The 24,068-nt window shown below is 43.3% G+C and overlaps 2 protein-coding genes across 2 annotated transcripts in view; one reads left to right on the forward strand and one right to left on the reverse strand.

Annotated features, from left to right (window-relative positions):
* Positions 1-19,394, reverse strand: part of KDM2A (lysine demethylase 2A) — a 542,877-nt gene extending 523,483 nt beyond the window's left edge. The window contains exon 1 of the mRNA XM_061609561.1: positions 19,390-19,394. The gene's annotated coding sequence lies outside the window, so the exon portion shown is untranslated. The remainder of the gene's footprint in view (positions 1-19,389) is intronic.
* On the forward strand, positions 7,252-8,193 carry LOC133376785 (olfactory receptor 5V1-like). Its single transcript, XM_061609565.1, has one exon. It carries the CDS (start codon positions 7,258-7,260, stop codon positions 8,191-8,193), a length of 936 nt encoding a protein of 311 aa, XP_061465549.1. The 5' UTR covers positions 7,252-7,257.
* Positions 19,395-24,068: the final 4,674 nt, after the last annotated feature.

The following is a 24,068-nucleotide window of genomic DNA, read 5'->3' on the forward strand; positions in this document are numbered from 1 at the left end:
CTTCTCTTTCCTCTTGCTAATGTAGCTTCCCCCCTTTAATCCATCTGCATCTAGATTGTAAGGTCATTGAGGCAGGGATCCTCTTGCTTATGGTTCTCTGTAAACTGCCATGTGAATGCTGACGGAGTTACATCAGTATACCTCAATAACTCAAATCTTCTGCTTCCAAAGGAAAGAAATTGGGAGACACAGTTCCTACAAAAACTAAGTACAGGTGTGCATATTTTTAAAGGGAAGCTCTTATGCTTTGCCTGCAGATGATTCTGGGTCCACTCCATGGCACTCCAGGTATGCCTGGGAAAAGTTCCTGCCTGAAACCTGGGAGAGTTTCTGCCAGTCAGTGTAGACACTGCTGAGCTAGAGGAGCCAGTGACCTGACTCAGTTCCTATGTTTATAACTGATGATCAATAAACTTCATGTCAAAGCTGAGATGTCCAAGAGATAAAAAGTTGATCTTGTGGTGGTACCATCCCTCTGAGATACAAGTGCAACTGGTGCCACAGTTGATTAGTTTTCAATGTCAGTTGGACCTTTCTCATTGTGAAGCTTTAGTAGGAGGTGGTCCTGATGTAGCCCGCTGTAAATGGGTGGGGCTCCATCTGCTGTACTCTTAAGACTGTAGATTTTTATCTGAGGTTGTAATTGTTATATGTGAATGTGTTGTTTTTGTCTTAATGGGATTTATGTTTTGGGTTGTAGCCTGTCCTGGTTTCATGAATTGATAAAGGATGGGTTAGAAACTGAAAGGATAAATAGCTAACTAAACATGCTAAGTAACTAATAAAAATCATGACTTCTTTCCTTCCTTCTAATAACCCTTTATTGGGGCAAATCATTCAATGACCCCTGATTCAGAAAAGCAGCAGAATGCCTCTTACAGGTGGTTTTATTATATATAATATGTCTGCAAGCTTCCCCCATTCCTGTCTGGAGGGCATGATTAGAAAAACAACTCACACAGACACACAGGAGGGAAGTTCTTGCTCTTGAACCCCCTTATGGCAGGAGAGGGGGAACCCTTGGCTCTCTGGATTTTGTTGGACTCCTACTCTCATCAGACCCAACCAGCATGGTCAATGTTCAGGGATGTTGGGAGGTGCAGTCCAACAATATCTGGAGGGCCACAGGTTCCCCATTCCACTTGAAGACACGCCTAACAAAAAGGCAAAAGCCTCCCAATGGGTAGGAAATTTCTTAAAAATCAGCAGGTTAACCCCAGGCAAAGTCGATGTGACGATGGCTTGCCCCATTCTCTCTCTAACCCCCCAATACCTCGCAGAATTGCCTGGATTTCTCTGGCTTTGCACAGCAGCATGCGGGGCTCTTTGCCCGCATTCCCTGCCTGAGCCAAGAGTGGCCACTCGTAGGGGGGTGCTGCTTGCTTCCCTCGGGGGCAGCGTTCCTGGGGAGGAGCTGGGAGTCTCAGCCGAGCGCTGCACTGTAGAAAAGCTCAGCAAAAACACATGCATTCGTTTTTGCGTAATATCGAAAACACAAGAATGGCATGCGGCAAGTAACTCCATTACTGACACAGGAAATTCAAACTTTTGCCCTCTTACGTTGAAGCGCATGCGCGTTGCTGATTGTGGGTGAAAGGGGGGAGGAGCACACATCAGATTTTGCACACCAATTGGCTGGTAGTGGGTTGTGTTGGAGGCGGAGCTGGGAAAAAGCGAAAAGAATGTGGGTGTCCTCCCGCTGCATATGCGGGTGCGAAAAAAGCGGTTTTATTACATCAGGAAAGAGCGAACAAACAGGTGAGTGGGGACTGTCAGATGACAAAGTGGATATGGAAAATGTGGATTATCCCATTCCGTTTGGATGAGCCCACAGACTGGGATAAGGTCTCAACTTAAAAGGCTTGTTAAAAGAACAAGTTCCTTATCACTTCAGGGTACAGTTTTCCCTGGTTAAGTAAGCCCCATTGAACACATTGGGACTTGCTTCTGAGTAAACAAACATAGGATTGCATTATAAATATCTTTACAGGTTGTATAAATAATATTTGATAGTCATGCTTATATAAATATTTCTTCATACTGTGTCCCAATAAGTATCCGATTTCACACTATGGTTGTACAATACTTCCTTTACATTTTAAGTATGCCTTGGGGTGGTCATGGCTCTCCATTGTTTTCATCCTGAGGGGCAGATAGGCTGAGAGATGAATTGAAAAGAACAATTTTAAAAGATACTTCTTACTCTTACTCATTTCTCAGACCTCTTTCTGAAGTAAAGGGTCAAATCTGTAAAGAAGTTTGGAGCAGCCACATTAAAAGATAAGGGCAGGGCATTCCAGGCAGGGGGTTGCCAACCCTGCTTGGATATGGATGTCTTTGTAGAGGAACCCTAGTCAAGGTTTACCAACAGCACAATCCAAACTATATCTACAAGAAGTCAGTCTTGTTGAGTTCTATGGGGCTTAATCCCTTAGTAAGTGTGTTTAGAATTGCAGCCTTCAGGAGCATCCATCTTTACTCCCCAAAGCTCCCATCTAACATCTCCACAACACTAAGCTCCTTTGTCCCTACAGGGACCTTCTGATGACTGGCCTGGCCTGAAGGCACTTAACCCTTCTTGCTGACAGCAAGTAGGCTAGATATCAGAGCTTGGAAAAGTTACTTTTTTGAACTACAACTCCCATCAGCCCCAGCCAGCATGGCCACTGGATTGGGCTGATGGGAGTTGTAGTTCAAAATAGTAACTTTTCCAAGCTATGGCTAGATTAAATGTTACCTACCCAGGCTCCATCTTTTAGTTAAGATTTCTATCTTAATTTCCAATCAAATTGTATGCTCCAAGCAACTGTGATTGATTCTTAAGGTATCTTGCTTAATGACATCACTAGGGCCCACCCCGTGACATCACTAGGGCCCACCCCATGACATCACTAGGGCCCGCCCCTCAAATCTCAGGTTTTGGGTTGCTTCTGACCTGGCAACCCTAGACCTCAAAAAAGCCAAGGCATTCTCGTGAGATCAGGTAGAAGACAGCTCCCATCCCTCACTGGTGGTCAGCCGTGCAACAATCCTGTCCTAGCACAAGGCTGTGTCCGGAACTTGTATGCAAGTGTGTGTAAAAATTAGCCTACGGTACAAATGCAAAATCCACGTTTGTTGCTCTGCCTGTTGACACGTGGCCTCCAGGAAGGAATGTGGCCCTCAAGGTGACAAATGCTCCCGAGCCCTGATCTACCTTTATCAAAGGCATTGGCATGTCGAAGCTGACATTTATTTTGCTGACTAATGCAGGCTGTGTGTGTATTAATAACAACAAGGTGAACTGAGGCAAGCTATTAGATATATACTATTCTTTCCCATCTCTTTGTGCTCTTTCCATATCTGGAGATTTAAGAGCACCCACCACTATTTTAAGATTCTTCTGGGCAGCTTGTATGGAAGATAACAAGAATGCAAGATACAGTTTGTAAAAGAGCTTTTCAAACAGCCTTGATCCTGAGAAAATCGGTTGCACTTGAGTCCCCTTGAAATCAATGAGATTTCATGGCTAAATTAAGTCACCTTGAGTTCAGCAGAACCTGGGTATAACTAATTTGCTCTGGATCAGGGCCAGGGTATTCAAAGTACTTTTGGGCCATATGGGTTTTGCACAACTGAGACTTCAAGTCAGGAGCTGCTGGATTCCTCTGAGACCTTTGTCCCAATATATACATTTTGTCTTAATGTGGTCCTCCCCCCAAGTGGCGAAGAAAAAAGAAAATGATTTACTGTTTTGCCTCACAGCAGTGGTAATGTTTCTTAGATGAATGGCAGCATTTTCCTTGACTCCACATTAAATCTTCTCTATGTTGTTTGTTTGTGTGGTACTACAGATTACAAGGAAAGCAAAAAAGGCAAGTGGATAAAATTGATTAGACCTGCAATCTTAGGCGGCTTAACATTTTAGGTCTGCAGTGCTGCTTCTTAGTCATGTGCTTATTGAATTCATTCAATAAACTAAAGATCAGGGTTCAGAATTCATGATCTCAGTTGATGATCCTAGACAAGTTTCCATTTCAGTCTTAAATTCCCCATTTGTAAAATGGAAACGTTTGTGGGAATGTACACTGTAGGTTTAGTGACTGCAGTAGAAAAATCATAGTATCTTTGCAATATATTTATTATTTAGAAAAAATATTTATTTATTACATTGTTGTCATTACCTATGTTTTAATTCCATTTAGTCTTATTAAACTATGGCAGCTTTCATTGATAATAGTCTTACCATAAAAATGCCTGATATTAATAGGTGTAATTTTGGAGAGTCATGTTTTTATGCCGCTATGCACATCTTCTTGATTTTATGAGTTTTAACTAGAAGCAGGTGTCTCCTTCTTTTAATATGTAATGAAAGATGGACTAGTATTCTGGGAGATCTTGTTGTAGCACTTGATGTAAATTTGTGTTTAAAAAGGTGAAATAATTTGCATCTGATGGATTCTAAAGTTTAACATTTGTAGCAAATTGGCATTAATTCGATTCATAATTAATGGCCTACAATTACTCCCGTCACTGAAGATTCCATTCCACTAATATTAATAACAACTGAAATATTAATTACATCCAATAATGATTTTATTTATTTATTTAATTCAATCTTTATACCGCCCATAGCAAGGTTCTCTGGGTGGTGTACATCGAATAAAAACTTCACATACAATTTAAAACCACCTGGTCATCAAAATCAGACAATTTAAACATACATCAAAAAACTAACGTTAAACATAATTAAACCCATATTAAATAAGTCAAAGGTAATTAGAAAAAGATGTAGCATATAGCTACCTTTAAAACATTAAATACAGAATACCAAGAATACTAATGATTTAAATTACTGAGGAGTTTCTCCTCCTCCTAGTAATATATGCTAATAGCAAACGCATTCTCTGAATGCCTAGCCAAGATGGGACTATCCAAACACAGGAGGGAGGTAACAGCAGGCTTAGGAGACCTCAATGTTTGCATGCAACATCTTTGGAGGGAAAAGTTTTAAGAAGAGAAAACCCATCAGACTCAGCATGTTCATTCACCACAGAACGCTAACTAGCCCTGAATCTTGTATACATAATTTCCTGCCCGTTGGAATTAATGGGCAGAAAAATCCTTTTTTGAAAATCCCTTCAAATTGTGGGTAAAAAAGAAAATCAACACTCCCCTCCACCTTCCACCTAGCAAGGCTTTGGATTTGGTGATTCATCTGCCACTATGCCTCCCTCCCTCACCTGGTAGGATTGCTTTGCCCTCAAAAAATGACCCCTTTTTTGCCTGTGAGCCCACTAGTCACCTGCAGCAAAGTGTTTCGCTTAGCCACACCTGGAGGGGCAACGGCTTCATCTGCCGATCAGTTGCAAAATCTCTATGAAGCTGAATTAAAAAAAAAAAGCACTTGACTTGATCCCACCAGGTTTTACAGTAAAAAAGGGGTGGGGATTGACTAGTGTTGTGTGCCCCTGTTTTCAGAAGAGATAGGGGGAGATGCACTGGAATCGGCAGAACAGTGAGTGTGTCTCTACCCTTTGACAGTTGACAGTGAGGTTGAGATCGCTTGTTTAGTTTTTAAATTTATATCCCGCCCAACGTCCCAGAAGGAGCACAGGGCGGTAAACAAAACACTAAAACCACATAAAAATCTTTAAAATAGACTTTAAAACATATTAAAACAAAGCATCTCTAAAAACAGATTAAAATAGAACATATCTAAAAATATATTTTTAAAAGGTTTAAAAACACGTAAAGAGCAATTCCAACACAGACTCTGACTTGGGTAAGGTCCCTACTTAAAAGGCTTGTTGAAAAAGGAAGGTCTTTAATAGGTGCCGAAAAGATAACAGAGATGGGGCCTGTCTAATATTCAAAGGGAGGGAATTCCAAAGGGTACATGCCACCACACTAAAGGTCTGTTTCCTATGTTGTGCAGAACAGAACTCCTTATCTGCAGGAGGCCCTCACCTGCAGAGTGCAGTGATCAACTGCATATATAAGGGGTAAGATATCTTTCAGGTATCCTGGTTCCAAGCTGTATAGGGCTTTGCACACCAAAACCAGAACCTTAAACATGGCATGGTAGCTCATGTGCAGCCAGTGCAATTCTTTGTGCAGCAGGGTGACATGTTGGCGATACCCTGCCTAGTTGAGCAGCCACGTTGCCACATTTTGCACAAGCTGCTGCCACCAGATCAACCTCAAGGGCAGCCCCACATAGAGTGCATTACAGTAATCCAGCCTAGAGGTTACCAGTGCATGGACAACAGTAGTCAGGCTATCCTGGTCCAGAAACAGCCTCAGCTGTCTTACTCGCCTCAGCTCGTAAAAGGCACTCCTAGCCACAGAGGTCACCTGGGCCTCTAGCGACAAAGATGGATCCAGGAACACCCCAGACTACAAACCTGCTCTGTCAGACAGAGTACGACCCTATTCAAAGCAGGCAACAGACCAATTACCTGAACTCAGGAACCACCAACCCACCAACCCCCATCTTGCTAGGATTCAGACACAGTTTATTGGCCCCCATCTAGCCCACTACAGAGTCCAGGCACCAGTCCAGGACTTGCATGGCCTCTTCCGATTCAAATGTTACAGAGAAATAGAGCTGGTTATCATCAGCATATTGCTGACACAGCATACTTCTAGTTAGGACCTGAATGTTTTCAAACAGGGATTATAGTGTGCAATCTCTCTCAATTGTGTTATTTTCTGTTATATTTTAAAATGTTGATAAATTATTATTTGTCCTTATCTCAAAGTGGATTCAAAGCTTTTCATTTCCAAAGCTATTTCCCCCAACTAATAAGGAATTTGTTACAACTAATAAATCAAGACAAAGTTATAATCTATTATAATATGGCCTAAAGTTTATATTTCAGATATTCAAATATTAATACGATTAATAACCATTTAAGAGTAATTGATTTCTTCTAACACTGACTCACAGAAATGAGCTTTGGGATACTAACTCTAAATTATCTCACACTGAAATGTAGGTATGTCATTCTTCCAAATAACATCCAAAGGAATCTGTATTGAGGTTTTGACAACTGCCTCACACTCATTCTCCAATCCTTTCAGGCCTACTTGGTAGCTATGTCTACAGGAAGGATAGGTGTAGGACAAAAGCTGGATCATGCTCTATCTGAGTACAAGTTAGATTATAAATCAATTATGTCATGTAATTCAGTCACTATCTGTACTTTCAACTAACCTATTTTCCCCCCTCTGTGTTTTACATATTTCAGTTGGCTGACTCTGATTGGCAGAAAGATGGAGAAAGCCAACATCACAGAAACAAAAGATTTTTACTTGATAGCGTTGTGTGATCTGCCAGAGGTTCGCTTTCCCCTCTTTTTGGTGATTCTGCTGATCTACTTGATTACCCTGGCAGGGAATGGAGCAATCCTCTTGGCAATATGGACAGATGTCCACCTCCAGACCCCCATGTACTTCTTCCTCAGTAATTTATCTTTTCTGGACGTCCTCTGCCCAACTGTCACTGTGCCAAAGATGCTCCATACCTTCTTGTCGGAGGACAAGACAATCTCATATGTGGGCTGCATGCTACAACTCTTCTTTCTGATTGATGTGGTGGGCACTGAAATTTTCTTGTTAGCACTGATGGCCTACGACCGCTATGTGGCCATCTGTAGTCCCTTGCACTACACAAACATCATGAGTAAATGGCTGTGTGCTCAACTGATTGCTGGGACCTGGTTAACGGGTTTTGTCAATTCCCTGGTTCATACCTCCCTGACATTTACATTATCTTTCTGTGGGCCCAATAAAATTAATCAGTATTACTGTGATATCCCCCCAGTGATGGCTGCCTCTTGCTCTTCTACCTACCTACCTGAACTGGTCCTCCTCCTTGTGGCTGGTATTATAGGAGGTGGTGCTTTCCTGGTCACCCTGATCTCTTACATCTATATTATTTTAGCTATCTTGCGCATGCACTCTGCTGAGGGAAGGCGCAAAGCCTTTTCCACCTGTGGTTCCCACTTAACTGTAGTTTGCCTCTTCTATGGGACCACCATTGCCACCTATGTTCGCCCCACCTCCACCTATTCCCCCAAGCAGAATAGAATTGTTTCTATGTTGTATGGGGTTGTTACTCCTATGCTAAACCCCATGATCTACAGTCTGAGGAATAAGGAAGTGAAAAGGGCCTTGGTCAAAGCGCTCAGCCTGAAAAGATTTTCATGAAGAGATTTGGTTCAGGTCTTCCTGTTCTTGAATACTATGAGTTGTTTAGCACGTTCAAAAGTATCAGTCAGGCTTGGCCCAAATCCCCATCACTGTGCACATGTCTCTTTTTAAGGGAGAAGAAGGCACATCTTCCTTCCTCATCCCTTCTCATGTGTCCTACATGACGTGAGAAAGTCACTTTTCTTAGGTAGTCTAATCATTCCCTCCACACCTGGAGAAGCAGAAGCAGTTAGCGTTTGTGTGTGTGTGCCTGAAATGTCGTTCCTTTTAGGGACGGATTTGCCGCCGCCATTATTAAAGGGAGGACTCGTGAATGCTCACGATATAAACATTTTCGAGCCACGTGAGATCGTTCACCCAATCAGGAAGGGTGTTGGAGCAGCATATAAAAGGCTGCTTCTTCTTCCCGCTCTTGCCTTTTTTGCCTCGTGGCATATGCGGTTGGTTCGTGCTTCCCATTGCTCCGTTGGCGTATTGGCGTGACTGTGTCTACTTACTTTAAGTTACATCGCTTGGTTTTTCCCTGGTCGATCTTTGTGATCCTTTCATTTTGCTTTCACGATTCAAATTTCCCTCCCCGCTGATCAGCCGTGCGGCGGGCGGCCGCCTGCGCGCCTAGCGGCTTTTTCCCGTTTGTCCCTCTTTTTTATTTGTAAAGCCTTTGTTTTCTTAGTTTCTTTGGTCTAATTTTGGGGTTGGAGCTGTTGGATTGGTCGTTATTGGGGCAATTTAGAATTTAATTCTTCGTTCTTGCCTTAGTTTTCGCTATTGTCCTTGTTTAACCCCCCTTTTCCTTTCCGTGTTCTCTGTGTAATCGCTGTTATATATTTTTGCTCGTTGATCTTTCAATTATTTGGAGTCTTGTTTATTTAAATTAATAGTTTAGCTTCTTATATTTGATGTTTTTGTGGGTATTACTATTTACCCTATAGTTGCTGTTTGTAATTATATTTAGTTGATTGAAATTCATCCCCCCCTCCTTTTTCCACTTTCCCTCGCCCCCATCCTTTCCTATAGTTTATAGTATAGTATTAATTCTGTTATTTATTATCAATAATAAATGGTATTTAACTTATATGTATAAATAATAATAATAAAAATATTAAAAATAAATAAATAAATAAAAACTAACTAAATAAATTTAATTAGCATAAAATTAAAATAATTTTAATTTTTGATTTTTTATTATAATTGGCAATTGTGTTAGTTGGTTAAATTGAAGAATTTTTGGACATATTTGGTGGTATATAAACTTTGTTAATTGTGTAATTGTTTATCCCGGTCTTTTGAGCATGCCTCCCAAGAAGGTGCAACAGAAGAAAGGGGTTCGTGTGCTGAAGCAGGCCACCAAGTGCCCTCCTTCAATGCAGCATCAATCTTCTGACGAAGAGGAGGATTTGGGGACCATACGTGCCTTGGTGGCTAGAGTTGAAGCGCTGGAAAGGGAACGCAGGCAGACTCAGGATGTCGATGCGGGTCCCAGTTCCGGACCTGTAGGTAAGAAATCTGCTAGGTTAGCTTCCAAAATGACTAAATCTCGTCTTCTTGCTGACTTGGTTTCTAGAGGTGGTGTGCTGGAAGATGCTACGCCTATGGAGGGGTCTTCGGTGCATACTCCTTCAGTTGGTTTGCCTGCTGGTCCGCCCACGAATCTTACCTTGCCTGAATTTGAGCGTCGGGATGTACAGATGCCTGTTCCTCCAGCGCCCACCACGTTCACTCCTGGGTCTACTGGGTTCACCATGCCGCCGGTCGTTGCTTCTCCTGCAGCTTATACAGGTGGGCAACAGTTACACCCTCACAATACACAAGTACATGCTTCCAGTCCCCTTCTTCATGATACCCCAGCTGCTGGTTCTCCGGTGCTGGGTGATTCTACGCACCCTACTGTTTTTATGGGGGAGGTGTTGGTGCCTCAGCACCCACAGCTCCCTTGGCCTGCTGCTGCAGTATCTCCTTGGCAAACGTCTGCCAATTCTTCCTCTCTGGCACCTGCTTACTTGCCCCTTCCTCAAGGGATTTATCCACAGGGTGACACATCTCTTCCTTTAGGGGACCATTTTTTGTTAGGAACTAAGGAAAAAATTTGGCGTGGACAGTACATCGATTTGTTTTCTCTCCTGTTTCGTGAAAACGAAACAAAACCTAAGGATGGTCAGGAGGTTAAGGAGCGTGAGGCCGCCATTAAGCGGAGGGTCGATCGCATCTGGCCTAATTGGTTGAATGCCTATACAATTTATATGGGGGTTATGACTCAAGCATATCCATCTAGAGCTTTGTCCATGATAAAGTATCAAGACATTGTTCATTGAGCTTTCCGTGAATTCTCTGGCACCGCTTGGCTTCGGTATGACGAGAATTTCAGGCAGAGGGCGGCATTAGATCCCACCCTCCGTTGGGATGTTGAGCATGCCGGTCTTTGGCTGCGATCTATGACCCCCGCCAGGCCCACCTTGGGCGATAGAGCTGATAGTGGGCATTTGTTAGCACGAGCGCAGACTACCGCCTTTGGTTCCAACCAAGGCGGGCACTGGGTTCAATCCCAGCAAGTCTGCTGGGCATTCAACAGCACTGGCAGATGCCTCAGACGTCCTTGTAGGTTCAGACATGCCTGTGCAATGTGTGGGCGCAACCACCCTAGTTCCTCCTGTCAGCATGCACGTACGGCTCGCCAGGGTACAGGGGAGCATCACCAGCCCAAACGTGGTTCTGGCAACAGCGGCAGTACGTCGCAAGGCCAGTAGCCCGGTCAAGCTGGCTCCTTTGGCTAAGCTGTTAGAGTTTTACCCTGATAGACAGGCTGCTAGTTTTATACTGCAAGGGTTTACTGATGGTTTTTGTATTCCCTTTGAGAGTCCACGGATTGCTGCATCAGTAGTCAATCAGCCCTCTCTTAGCCATTTAGCGTCTGTTGTGTTAGCTAAGCTTAATAAGGAGATAAGTGCCGATAGTATTTCCGGCCCTTTTCCTTTTCCTCCTTTGAGAAATTTGAGGATTTCCCCTTTAGGTATTGTGCCTAAGAAGCAGGTTGGTGAATACCGGCTTATCCATAATTTATCTTACCCGAAAGGTGCCTCTGTTAATGATGGCATTTCGCCGGTACACGCGTCAGTTAAGTATACTTCTTTTGACGAGGCAGTGAGAGTAGTCGGTGCATGCGTATAGAGATCATACAAGGAAGAAATCCAAGTGTCGCATAGAACAGTAAATAAGCCAGGCCAGGCAAGTTTCTTGTAAGAGTCTTTACTAGCAAAAGACATTAGACACAGTTCTCTCAACAAACGACTTTCCCCCACACAGAGCTTCTGCAAGAGTCCCTTCTTATCTGCTTGCCAGCCAGCTGCTGACCTTGGCAAACCTGGCGCTCTGTTCTTCCAGCTTAACCCTTCTGCTTCAGGTTTTCTTCTCTCTTCTAAAAAACCCTGTCTGTGAGTCTCACAGCATGCTTCACTGACCAACAAGGAGGGCTGGCAGGGGTGCATTAATGGCAAAGTGTGATATAAAATCCGCTTTTCGCCTCCTGCCTGTGCACCCTGATGATGTAGATTTATTGGGTTTTAAATTTCAGGGCCAGTTTTACGTAGATAGGGCCATGCCAATGGGTTGTTCAGTGTCTTGTGCTGCTTTTGAAGCATTCAGCACATTTCTGGAATGGGCACTGCGGAGGAAAGCTTCCTCCTCCTTCTCTGCTCATTATCTTGATGATTTCTTATTTGTTGGGCCGGCTGGGACTTCTCACTGCCTCTATTTAATGCAATCCTTCACCTCTTTAACTGAGGAATTGGGAGTTCCGCTAGCTCCTGAGAAGTCTGAGGGCCCTGCTACTTCCCTTATTTTCTTAGGGATCCAGTTGGATACGGTAGCGCAGTCATCACGTTTGCCGTTGGATAAGTTGGTTGCACTGCGACAACTGCTCCGATCGGGAGCTTCCGGGACCACCACTTCCGGTAAGAAGCCTTTCTGTTCGCTCTTGTAGATAACACAACACAATAACAAATACGTGATTCAATTTTCCGTGATTCGGAATTCTGATCCTCGCATATTCAAGCTGTTTCTGTCTAGCATCTGCCAGTTTCAGAAAGACTGCAGCAAAAGGCAATAAAACAGGCAATAAAACAGCGGCAGTAGGGCAAACAGAATCCCTATAGCTGGACTAATTGCCGCCATTAAACTGTGCGTTCGCTACTTTCTCTGCAACCCTCAAAGAGCAGCTATTAAGTAACCTGATCCAAGACGACCCTAGGACAACGCTGAAAGCAGGCTGATCCCCCTCTCACTCACTCACTCATCCATCAATACGTGTTTTTCTTGTTGAGTTCGCTGCCGTCTCGCTGCCGTCTCTCATTAACGCTTATATATTAAGTTGTAAAGCATTAAGCTGTCTAGCAACAACCTCTCTAATACTGACTAAAGGAGTCAAATAATAGGAACTTAATGGCTCTTTCAAAGAGAAACCTTTATTTACAGGGAGCGATGCACGGAACAGATATCCCTCCAGCTGGCGTCCAAACAAAAATAACAATTTTTTTTCCAAGTGAAGGCAATACTTCACAATTGAGGCTGCAGTCCCCAAAAGCTCAGAGAGCACTTACATCATCGGAATCGACCCATGATTGGACACTTGAACACGGGTTTTTTACTAATCCTAACTCAGTGGATAATGCTGCTAAAAGTCTTGCTGAGGAATTAATAGATGCAGGATTTCACTCTAACATGAACTCACTTTACTCAATCTGTGAAGGCCCGCCTTCAGAAGTGTTAACTATTGATTCCTATCAAACTTTGGAAGATCAACACTCGCCCCCTAGTGGTAATATAAAGCAGTCAATTTTGCCTGTGGACGACGTGCATTTAAAAAGACACTTGGCATTATTAGAGGAAGTCAATTGCGTTAAGACTTATATCTCAGAGACTAACAAACTACTTACCACCTTGGTACAAGCGATTGGCCCTATTCTAACAAACCACCAAGAAGTACGAAATCCTGACGGTCTGCCCAATGCTAAATGCAAAAGCAATGACAAGTTGGCAAAGAGGACCCCTCTGGTGCATGCTGCCAGTAAGCAGACTAAGAAATCCAAAAACATCAAGAATCCCAAGCCTGCCAAATGTAAGAAGTTCAACTTTAAACCACTGTTCAACTTATTAGACTCACAAACAAAAGTAAACAACTCCAAATTTCACCAGAAAGATGACCAAAGGAAACCTGTTACTATGCACTCTCCAACAAGGTCTGCTCCAAAAAGTAAAGATTGTGCTATTGGCACCGGAGATGACAGCGATCTTCTCACCGTTAATAATATGGACAACTCTACAACATCGTCACTCTCAACAGATACCAGACCGATTTTACCTTCAGAATACTGTAAAACTCACTCCTTTTCGTGGAACTTAGTCCTTCAACCTTCTAAATTGGTATTCTCCTACAACCGGTACAAATGCGGGATCACTACAGACCATCCAAGTATTTCCTTCTTAGACAGATGTATCGAAAAGGCTCTACATCCAGGGCTACGTACCAATTACATCAAATCTATGAAGGACATTTCTGCCAACTCCCACAAGCGGCGCCTGATAGTGACTGTACACTCGCAACATCATGCCAATCAAATCTATCATACAAGAGATTCCCTTTTAAGGAGAAATGGCATCATGATTCAGAGATACTATCTTAACAAGGCTCCACCTGGACCACTGGTTGCCTTATATGCTCCTGTGAGACAAGAGGGCAAACAGTCTGCACTAACTCTGAACACTGATTCCGCTTGTCACCACTCTACATCTACATCCTCAGAGACAACTTTTCGACATTCGGGAAATGGCAAGGAATCCAAATCGACAAGGAGCCATATGAATGAGCTTGAACCAGAGGAGACTTTACTCACAGATCTGTATACCCAGTTGCCGGATACTGAGCGATCGACCCTAATTAATAGGTTCTATCGACTGATTGCACATTGCAAAACAGCAGCAGCTGAGGTGGACTTACAAAACAAACTGTTGGAGACAAAAATCGCTGGAGGGGAGTCACTATGTAAATCCCCTTTAGTACAGGATGCCATCATTAATTCCGATAACATACCCAGAACAAGTACACTCCTTAAGCCTATTTTGGTGGGAGATAAATGGGATAATGTGAGATTTTTATATCCAGAAGAATTAGGTTCTCCTTCCCATTCAAGCGAGATAAGTCAGAAGAATAAACTTTCTCAAAATTATAGAATAAACGGAGGAACGTTGGAGGACAGTGCAGTTCCCAAAAGGCGAGCCAACTGAAATCACACTACATACGGAAATCATAAACCAGGCAATGTGCCCACCGCCCTGATTTCTCCTCTGGCATATGCAAAAAGCCTTCCCCCCCAATAATGAAGCCCTACGTCTACTCTCCTGGAACATCTCAGGATGGAATTCTAAACTAAGTGACCCAGAATTTCTTGATTTTCTAAATCAACACGATATAATCAGCGTACAAGAGACCTGTTAAAAAGAATCGCCTATACTAAATGGATATTCTATCTACCATTTACCTGCTCACCACTCAGGCAAAATGAAAGGCAGGGCTAAAGGGGGTTTGGCAACATTTATTTCTACCACGTTGACGGCCCAACACATGGAATTACAATCACTGGATAACATAGCAATGGCAATCCTCCTAACATTTAAATCTTTGTCCATTGTGATCATCAAAGTTTACATGCCACCCTCATTCATGAGAACACAGTTGGACATGCGCTGGGGAGAGTTGGACGAGTACATAACGGAGATTGTGCATTCCTTCCCAAATGCGGAGCTAATTTTGACCGGCGATTTTAATGCCAGGATTGGAGTCTCTGCTGACTCGCTTTTTGCTTCCAATCTATGGCAAGGAGAACAATCTGAACAGCATGATCCTGTACATGATAGAGTCTCGAAGGACGCTAAGATAAATTATGGGGGGATTTGTCTTGCTCGCTTGGTTGGCAGTCATGACCTGCTAATACTAAATGGTCTCAGGCATTTTGTGGATATCGGGGAATTCACTTTCATTTCTACCCGTGGAAGCAGCGTGGTAGATTATATTATAGTAACAAACCATCTTCTGAGGTCAATAACTGAATTTGGAGTAGGAACCAGACAAACCAGTGACCATCTCCCTCTCAATCTTACATGTCACATTCCTGAAACAACCCACTTAAACTCAGAATACCATCCCACGCTGAATAACATATACTTAAGACTTAAAAGAACGATATGGACGGAAAACTTAAGCTTCAAGATTGCAATTTTCCTTAAGTCCACATGGGCCATGGATATTCGTGGATGGGTCGTGCAAGATAACAATTTACACACATGCCTTATCTATTATGGGCAATTACTTGCACACATAACTTCTATTTTGACCCCAAAAATCACTAGAGTTAGGCAGAATTTAAGCTCCAATCCTAGATGGTTTGACAGCGAATGCTTAGAGCTCAAACGCAAACTGAGGAGTATATATTCACAATACCGCCTAGATAACGCGGAATCCCTTCCCAAGGATTATTATGTCATAAAAAGAAAATATAAACTGACTTTGACCAGTAAGAAAAGACAGGCCACTCGGGATGAATGGAATTTGCTTATTGATGCGGCTAGATCCAAAGACTCAAAAAAATTTTGGTCCACCATTTCCGCTTCTGAAAGATTTACATCACACTCCTTTTGTAACATACCGCCCCATAAATGGGAAAAATACTTCAATGATCTTTATGAAGCCAATGGTGTTACTAACATTGACCCCAACATCTCTTTTGATTGCACCAATCTCCCACAGTGGCCCCCCGTTACGAGTAGAGAAATAACTGACCTAATTACAAGGCTCAAATCATCCAAAGCCCCTGGCCCAGATAATATTCCCCCGGAACTTCTGAAAAATTTCCCTGACTGGTGGGCACCGATCCTTTGCACCTTATTTACCAAAATAAATAACACCGGTCAGATTCCCAAGGCTTGGCAAGAAGCAATAATCGTGCCTATATACAAAAAGGGCGACAGAGAGGACCCGTCCAACTATAGACCAATTAGCTTGCTTTCTGTAATAGGCAAGCTATATACATCCTATTTAAAAGCTAAACTTACTAGTTGGATGGAAGGAGAAAGCATATTAGGCGATGAACAGGCTGGATTTAGGAAAGGTCGATCTGTGATAGACCACTGCCTTCTCCTAAATCACCTTGCAGAGAAGTATATGTCACATCGAGGCAACGGTCTGTATGTGGCTTTTGTGGATTTGAAGTCCGCGTTTGACTCTATTCAAAGAGACATTCTTTGGAATAAACTAGCACGCTCCACCATAGATAAAAGGCTATTTTTTCTAATTTATAATCTACATCAAAACACCACTTTAAGAGTCCGATGTGGAAGGGATGGAGGCTTAACGAATTCGATCCCTGTCAATAAAGGGGTAAGACAAGGATGTACGTTAGCCCCTCTACTGTTCAATTTATTTTTGAATGATCTCATATCCAACTGCATATCTCAAGATCACCACATGCCAAAAATTGCGAACCACTTTTGTCCTCTTCTCCTATATGCTGACGATGCTGCACTCCTCTCTCTTTCGAAGATTGGCCTAAAAAGGTTAATACGTGTCTTTATGGCTTACTGTACCCAGAACCAGTTAATTATAAATTATCAAAAAACCAAAATTCTAGTTTTTTCAAGATGACGTCATTTAGGGACCTGGACAGTTAATGGTCAGCGCATAACCTTAGTGTCACAATTCAAATATTTAGGCATCATCTTCCACTCATCTTTGAACTGGTCCTCCCATATAAAAACTGCTGTTTCACTTGCACGAAATTCTGTTAAAAAAATGCTCCGTTTCTTTTATCACAAAGGAGGGAGATACTTACCAGCAATATTTCAGGTATTTCAGACAAAAATTATCCCCCAACTATTATTTGGCTCGCAACTTTGGATACAGGCATTTAATCCCTCAATAGAATCGGTCCTTTCCACCTTCTTGCGTCAGACTTTGGGTCTACCAAGATGCGCGCCGGCGGCTGCCCTCAGACTTGAAGCTGGTTTGCTTTCCATGGAATGTCATGCGTGGCTCCTTACTACAAACTACTGGGCTAGAGTATCGTACGATCCACCCCCGGGTTATTTAACCCATATCTGGGGAGATATGTATTCCTCAAGTTGGAATAATTTCATAAGAAAAAACTCCGCATGATAGGCTTATCACCTGAATACCTCTCGTCCCAAACTTTATCTTCGGCTAAACTTGCCATCCGTACGCGGCTTAGAGATATAAACTTCCGAACAGCCATTACACAAGCTACCAAAACTTGTTCACCTATATATTTCCAACTGAAATTTGAACCTCTTAAGCAAGCCTCTTATTTGGATTTCCTTGAAATTCCAAAGCTTCGCGCAGCTTTCACTAGAGCCAGATTCAACTCTCTTCACTCTGCAATACTCCTGGGAAGGTACAAGGGGATCCCCTATAACCAACGCTTATGTCCATGTGGGAAAGATTCTGTGGAATCACTTGTTCATGTTATCTTAAGCTGCCCAATGTACGATTCCATACGCTCTAAATACCTAGAGAACATGCTGCAGAGCATTGATTTGCTGACTCCTGATAACAAGATTCATTTTCTTGTTTCAGGAAATAACAGAGAAATCACATTGAAAGTCGCTAATTTCTTATATGCCGCTCAACAAATCCGTTCTAAGCTCCCCTAGGAAAAGTACTCTTTTATTTTTGAAATTCCCTGTATATATATGTATATATTTGAAAGTTTACACTGTTATTTTATCTTATCCTTTGTATTTTAATCCTGTTGTATCTTATGCTCATAACAAGTCGGGTCTATGACCGCAAATAAATATTCAAATAAATATTCAACTGCTCCGATCAGTGCTTGTATTAAAGAAACTTACACTGGGTCAATTGCAGGAGCTGGTAGGACATTTAGTTTTTGCTTCCAAAGTTATTTCCCCTGGTCGTGCATTTCTCAGGCAGCTATGTGACGCCATGAAGGGTGTTCGCTCTCGTTTTCATTTTCTGCGTATTACAGCAGGAATGAGAGCGGATTTGCACATGTGGCTTGAATTCCTGGCAGAATTCAACGGCCTTTCCTTTTGGCGACAGGAATTGTTATTGGAAGCCGAATTGCAGGTGCATTCTGATGCCGCTGGGGGAACTGGTTTTGGTGTAATATTTAGATCCCAGTGGTGCACTGAGCGATGGCCTGCCTCTTGGCTTGCCAATGGAATTACTTCTGATTTGACAGTCCTGGAATTCTTTCCAATTGTAGTAGCTGTCCATATTTGGCCATTGTCATTTCAGAATCGCACAGTGCGCTTCTGGTGTGATAATTGGTCCACGGTTTGTGTTATCAATGCACAAACTTCTAAGTCTCCCCGTGTTATGCGCTTAGTGCGGGCTTTTGTCTTGCAATGTTTGCGCTTTAATATTTTATTCCTTGCCAGGCATGTTCCAGGTTTACTAAATTCCGTTGCTGATGCCCTTTCCCGCTTACAGATGGCGCGCTTTCGGGAGCTTGCACCTGGAGCGGCACTAGATCCTGTGCCAGTCCCACCTTTCCTGTGGAACCTTGGCAACTAGAAGTTGGGGTTGCGATTGCAGCTGCTCTGGCTCCCAGTACTCGAAATGCGTACGAGAGTTCATTTGCTAAGTTCCAGACTTTCCGCATCAGCAAGGAGATGCCTTTGGCGTGGCCTATTCCTGTGGATCATCTATTGCAGTTTATGATAACTTTAAAAGGGCAAAACAATGCTGTTTCTACTATCGCTGGTCACCTTTCCGCGCTTGCCTTTATCTCTAAGGCACAGGGGCTGCTGGATCATTCTGTAGATTTTAGGGTCAGAAAGGTCCTTGAGGGTTGGTCGCGTTCCACTCCCAGGTCCACTGACCGGAGGAGGCCAATCACGCCCGATGTTCTCCTCCAGATCCTGGCGTTGTTTATTTCATTATGCTCATCTCGGTATGAGTCGCACCTGTTCGCCGCAGTAACTCTGACAATGTTTTACGGTGCTTTTCGCCCTAGTGAAGTATTGGCCCCCTCCAAGCGTGATGTGACCTATTGTGCCTTATGCATAGGCGATTGCACATTAGGTGCCGATATAGTGAGGCTTTCCCTGTAGGTCTCTAAGACCGATCAGAAAGGCCGTGGCACTATTGTGTTTTTACGCAGTTGCCAGGTCTCTGAATTGTGCCCTGTGGCTGCAATGTGGCAATTTCTGTCTCTCCGGCCAGCGGGCCAGTGTTATCTTTTCATTCATGCTGATGGTTCTGCCCTGACTCAATTTCAATTTTGGGCCGTTGTTCGGCGGGCCTTGTTGGCCAGTGGTCGTGATGCTGGAGTCTATGGGCTGCATTCTTTCCAGATTGGTGCGGCTACGGCCGCAGCCCTCGTGGGCATGAGTGTTAGCGATATACAGGCGATTGGAAGATGGCATTCCGATGCATTCAAATCTTATGTCAGGCCTTAATAATAAGGTTTTGTTTTTGTTTCCCTAGGTTTGCTAAGCATCCCTATTCCCGTGAGGATCGTCTTGTGTGGCCACTCAATTTTGTTTTGGGCTCATCGGAGGGCTTCTTCGTCTGCTCCTGGGACCCAGCTGCAGCTTTCGGCTACCGCTACAGTTCACTGGGTAGCCCGGAGGGGCATGTTATGGGACGCGTTTTTGCCTTCTGTGTGCCGTATTATGTCTTCTATGGATAGGCCACATATATTATTGATCCATTTAGGGGGAAATGATTTGGTACAGCGTCCAGGTGTGGACCTGCTTGTTAAGGTCACTCGCGATCTCACGTGGCTTATTAATTCATATCCACGCCTTATAATTGTGTGGTCAGATATGCTTGTTAGAAGGGTGTGGAGGGGTGCTATTCATCCCAACAGGATCGATAGATCTCGGAAATGGGTGAATAGGAAGATCAGGGCTCTTGTCCTGTCACTCGGGGGGGCATTCATTCCCCACGACAGGATTAGGTTCCATGCCCCACATTTGTTTCGTGGGGATGGTGTTCATCTTTCAGACCAGGGGTGTGATTTGTTTTTGGAGGATATTATGAAGGGTTTAAGGGTTTTGTTGTCTTCGTTGGGTGGAGTGGACCAAGCTTGAGCTGATCCCCTCTTGTGGCATAGAATTCGGGCAGGTGAGGTATATAGGGGGATTATATATTTAGGCGGTTAAGGCATCATAAAAGGAGCACTTCCCGGGGAACCATCAGGGTTCATCTCTGGTGGGGATCTGGGTGGTGTCCTTATGGGACCGGCTTGCGCATCATGGTGAACGCCTGTACGGCGGGGCCATGGTGTGGAGGTTGGAACCACGCGCATGGCTCCAAGAGCAAGGAGTGAGGATTTTACACACGTCCTTCACTCTGGAGTTATGCAATAATGAGAATTAATGCCTTTTGAAGGTGGGAGTGTAGTCCCACATAGTTAGGATTAGCCTCACCTGCCCAAAGTAATTATATTTGAATGATTGGCTGTCTTGCTTTGGATTTAGTGTGTTATATTTAATAAATATAACATTATTCCAATCTTGTGTCACGAGTCTTCCTTGTGTGGTGGCAATGGTGAGAAGGCTTCAGGCAGCCCTGACATCAGCTTGATATAAGAACTCTTGATTCCACTGGCAGTTCTTTACTTTGTTTCACCAATAAGGTCTATTCACAATGTCATTATCCTGCAAGGTGAAATGGGGTTCTTTAGGCAACAGGACCTTTCCAATGGTCTCCCCTCGACTGTGGAATTCTTCCTCAGTGGAAATACACTAGATCTGCTTGCTCGGTCATTTTAGAAGAAAATTGTGAACACTTTTTTGTTTCTTCCAGCAGTTTTTTGGAATGCAGACAGCAGGCTCTTGCTGTTTTAACTGCCATCTCCTGTCATCTGTCAATTTTATAATGCAGTTGTTTCTCTTTTAAACTTGTAGGTATTAATTTTGATAATGTAATTATCATATTTTTGTTCTAAGAGCCTCTTTGTTAAAAGCAAGCACATCAGGGTATTAACTTATTTGTAAGTCAATAAATAAATATTTTAAAATGAGCAATATTTAGAACAGACTGAATGTTTGTCTGCAATAAAAATGGGTGAACTAGTCCCTTTGGGTTGCCACAATGTATTTTTCTTTCTTTCTTGTAAAGTTTCCCAGTGTTTTTGTTGTTGCCTTTTTTGTGAGGGGCCGTGCTCTGTATGCCCTGTTTCTCCCCTACCAGTTCCCCACTTCCTGTCAAGCAAAAAACTTTATTTTTGAGAAGTAGGAAGGTGGCAAGCAGAAGTCACCATTTGGGGCACATGCACATGCACGCACGCACGCACACACACACACACACACACACAAAGCTAACTGCTTCTGCTTCTCTGGTAGTCATTGCTTACTCCTCCAGTTGTGGAGGGAGTGATTAGGCTGCCTTGCAAAAGTTACGTTCCTGATTATTCTGTAGAGCAGGGGTCACCAACCTTTTTAGGCCAGAGGGCACATGTCCAAGGTTGAGAGAGTGTTGGGAACACCAATCACAAAACGGCTGCTGCGGGGGCATGGCATAACACAAAATAGCAGTCATGCTAAAGCTCTCCCAGAACTGTATTTCCATATTACAAAAGCCTTGTCCTGTTGAATTTCTGCCAGCTATACAGTTGTTAAAGCTGCAAGAACCCTATTTTTCCCCAATGCCAACCCTAAACCAAAGCCTAGTCTGCCATCCTGTACCCATTTCTCTGGAAGTAAGTCCCATTAAACACAAAGAGATTTATCTTCTTAGTAGACTTGTAAACCATTGTACTGTAAGCTAACAATGAATTCTTAATGAATCCCTGGTCTTGCAAAGCAGAAGACATGCCAAAGTCTCTTTGTTTTCACATTTTTCTTTTTTTGGGGGGGGGGATTATTTCACATTCACCCAACTTATTGTGCAGTTGTATTTGCACAAAATAAGTTCTAGACTACCTGATCTCAGGCAAACCCAGGACAGGAAAGATGCTAAAAAAAAAGAACGGACAAATTGTAATGATTCCAGACTAGAAAAAAAAGACAGAAGCAGGAAAAATACACTGAAAGGGAGGGCAAAACAACAGCTGTTTAGGACTCCAGTGATTCCTATTGCCTGGTGTCCAAACAACTCACTTATCAGTCACAGCTCTGACTTCACCCATTGGCTAATAACACTAACAGGCAGGAGTATCCAAGCTGGCTCATTTCGGGTACCTGCACATTTTGCTCCATAAGTTTCTTTCTAAGGAGGACTAGAGACTTACTTTAAAAAAAATAAAGTTCAGATGATAATCTACCTCCTGCTGCTGGTTGCTACTGAAGGCAACAGGCTGGTGACCCACATTGAAAATAATCATTTGCAGCGAAGGGACTTCCAGGCTCCTTTGCTCAGTCACCCCTACCCCATCGTCAAGGCTGGACCTTCCAGATGTTGCTGAACTACAACTGTCATCATCCCGGGTCATTGACAATGCTTGCTAGGGCTGATGGAAGTTGTAGTTTAGCAACATCTGAGGACAAAAGTTTCCCCACCCTGATGTAGACCGTTGTATTGTAAATTAACTATACAGTGTATTCATAATGAATACCTGGACTTCAGCTTCTTATTGTCAAGCAGCAGTTGCAGAAAATAACTTGCAGGAAGTAATCTCAGATGAAACCACCAGAGGAAGGATGCATCTTGGTTGTTAGGAAGAAAGAAAGGGCAAAGCTGAGGGGGGGGGCGCTAGTAATTCTTTAGAACTACAGAGATTAGAAGGACTAGAAAATGAGACAGAAGCAGGAAAGAAATATGCACTAAAGAGAGGGGAAAACAGGGCCCAGGGATTCCTGTCGCCTGATGTCCAAATAATTTGCTCATCAATCACAGTTCTGACTTCACTCATTGGCCAAAGACACTAAAAGGCAGGAAATGCTTCCTTTTTTTGTTTTTTAATGAAAGCTCAGAGTCTGGGTCCTCTTATAGGCACGAGCCCTGGTGCAGTTGCTCCAATTGCACCATTATAATCTGGCCATGCCCTTCCTCCATCCCAGAGTTGTTTTTGCTTGGGAAGGGAGGAATGGGAAAGGAGGACTAGGAAATGATGGGGGGCAAACGCCATTTCCTACAAGACCCAGATTCAAAGAGCTCTGGCCCCAACTGGAAAAGTGAGACTTTTAGAACTGAGAGGGTTTGTATAACTCCTCCAAACTGCGTGTTCACCCTGTTGCTACTCTGATGTATCCATGTATGCAGGTGCAGTATGAGAAGAAGAGGGAGGAAAGGTTGTGATCTGGTACCTGAAACTCTCTTGTCACACAGGAGATCTCAGCAGATCTGCAGAGGATGGGGAGGGAGTCTCATATGAAACATCCATGGCCAGCAAACAGGGGTGAAATGGGATCTTCATGACTAGGGATGGATGTGAAATTTGATTCACTTTGCATTAAAACAATATGCCAGCTAAAATACAGGCATCCTTTGAAATTTGCACTTCTTTGAATTATGCAATTCAAGTAATGTGTACAAAACGCATATACTGAAGTGTGTGTACAAATGCACAGAGCTTGGAAAATGCTGATGAATTCTTATGATGACTTTTTAAAAAAAAAGAAATTGCAAACTGATGTGGAAATGTGGAGAACTGAACTGATGACTGGAAAAATTAGATACGGAGAGAAACCAAAATGGACAGATTGGCCCATCCCTGTCCATGACACAGAGGACCCTCTTTATTTATTTATTGTATTTATATACCACCCCATAGCCGAAGCTCTCTGGGCGGTTTACAGGAAGCCCCTATGGAGGCTTGAATGACCGGCTGGCCTGCATTTAACTGCTCCTGGGCCTGGGTGGCCATCTTGACACCCCACAGGAGGCTGCTGCCTTG

This window comes from Rhineura floridana, chromosome 2 (assembly GCF_030035675.1).
Source record: "Rhineura floridana isolate rRhiFlo1 chromosome 2, rRhiFlo1.hap2, whole genome shotgun sequence".
Classification (NCBI taxonomy): domain Eukaryota; kingdom Metazoa; phylum Chordata; class Lepidosauria; order Squamata; family Rhineuridae; genus Rhineura; species Rhineura floridana.

Bases quoted from the DNA above. Each gene is read 5' to 3' on its own strand.
- LOC133376785 (XM_061609565.1), top strand. From the start codon at position 7,258: ATGGAGAAAGCCAACATCACAGAAACAAAAGATTTTTACTTGATAGCG.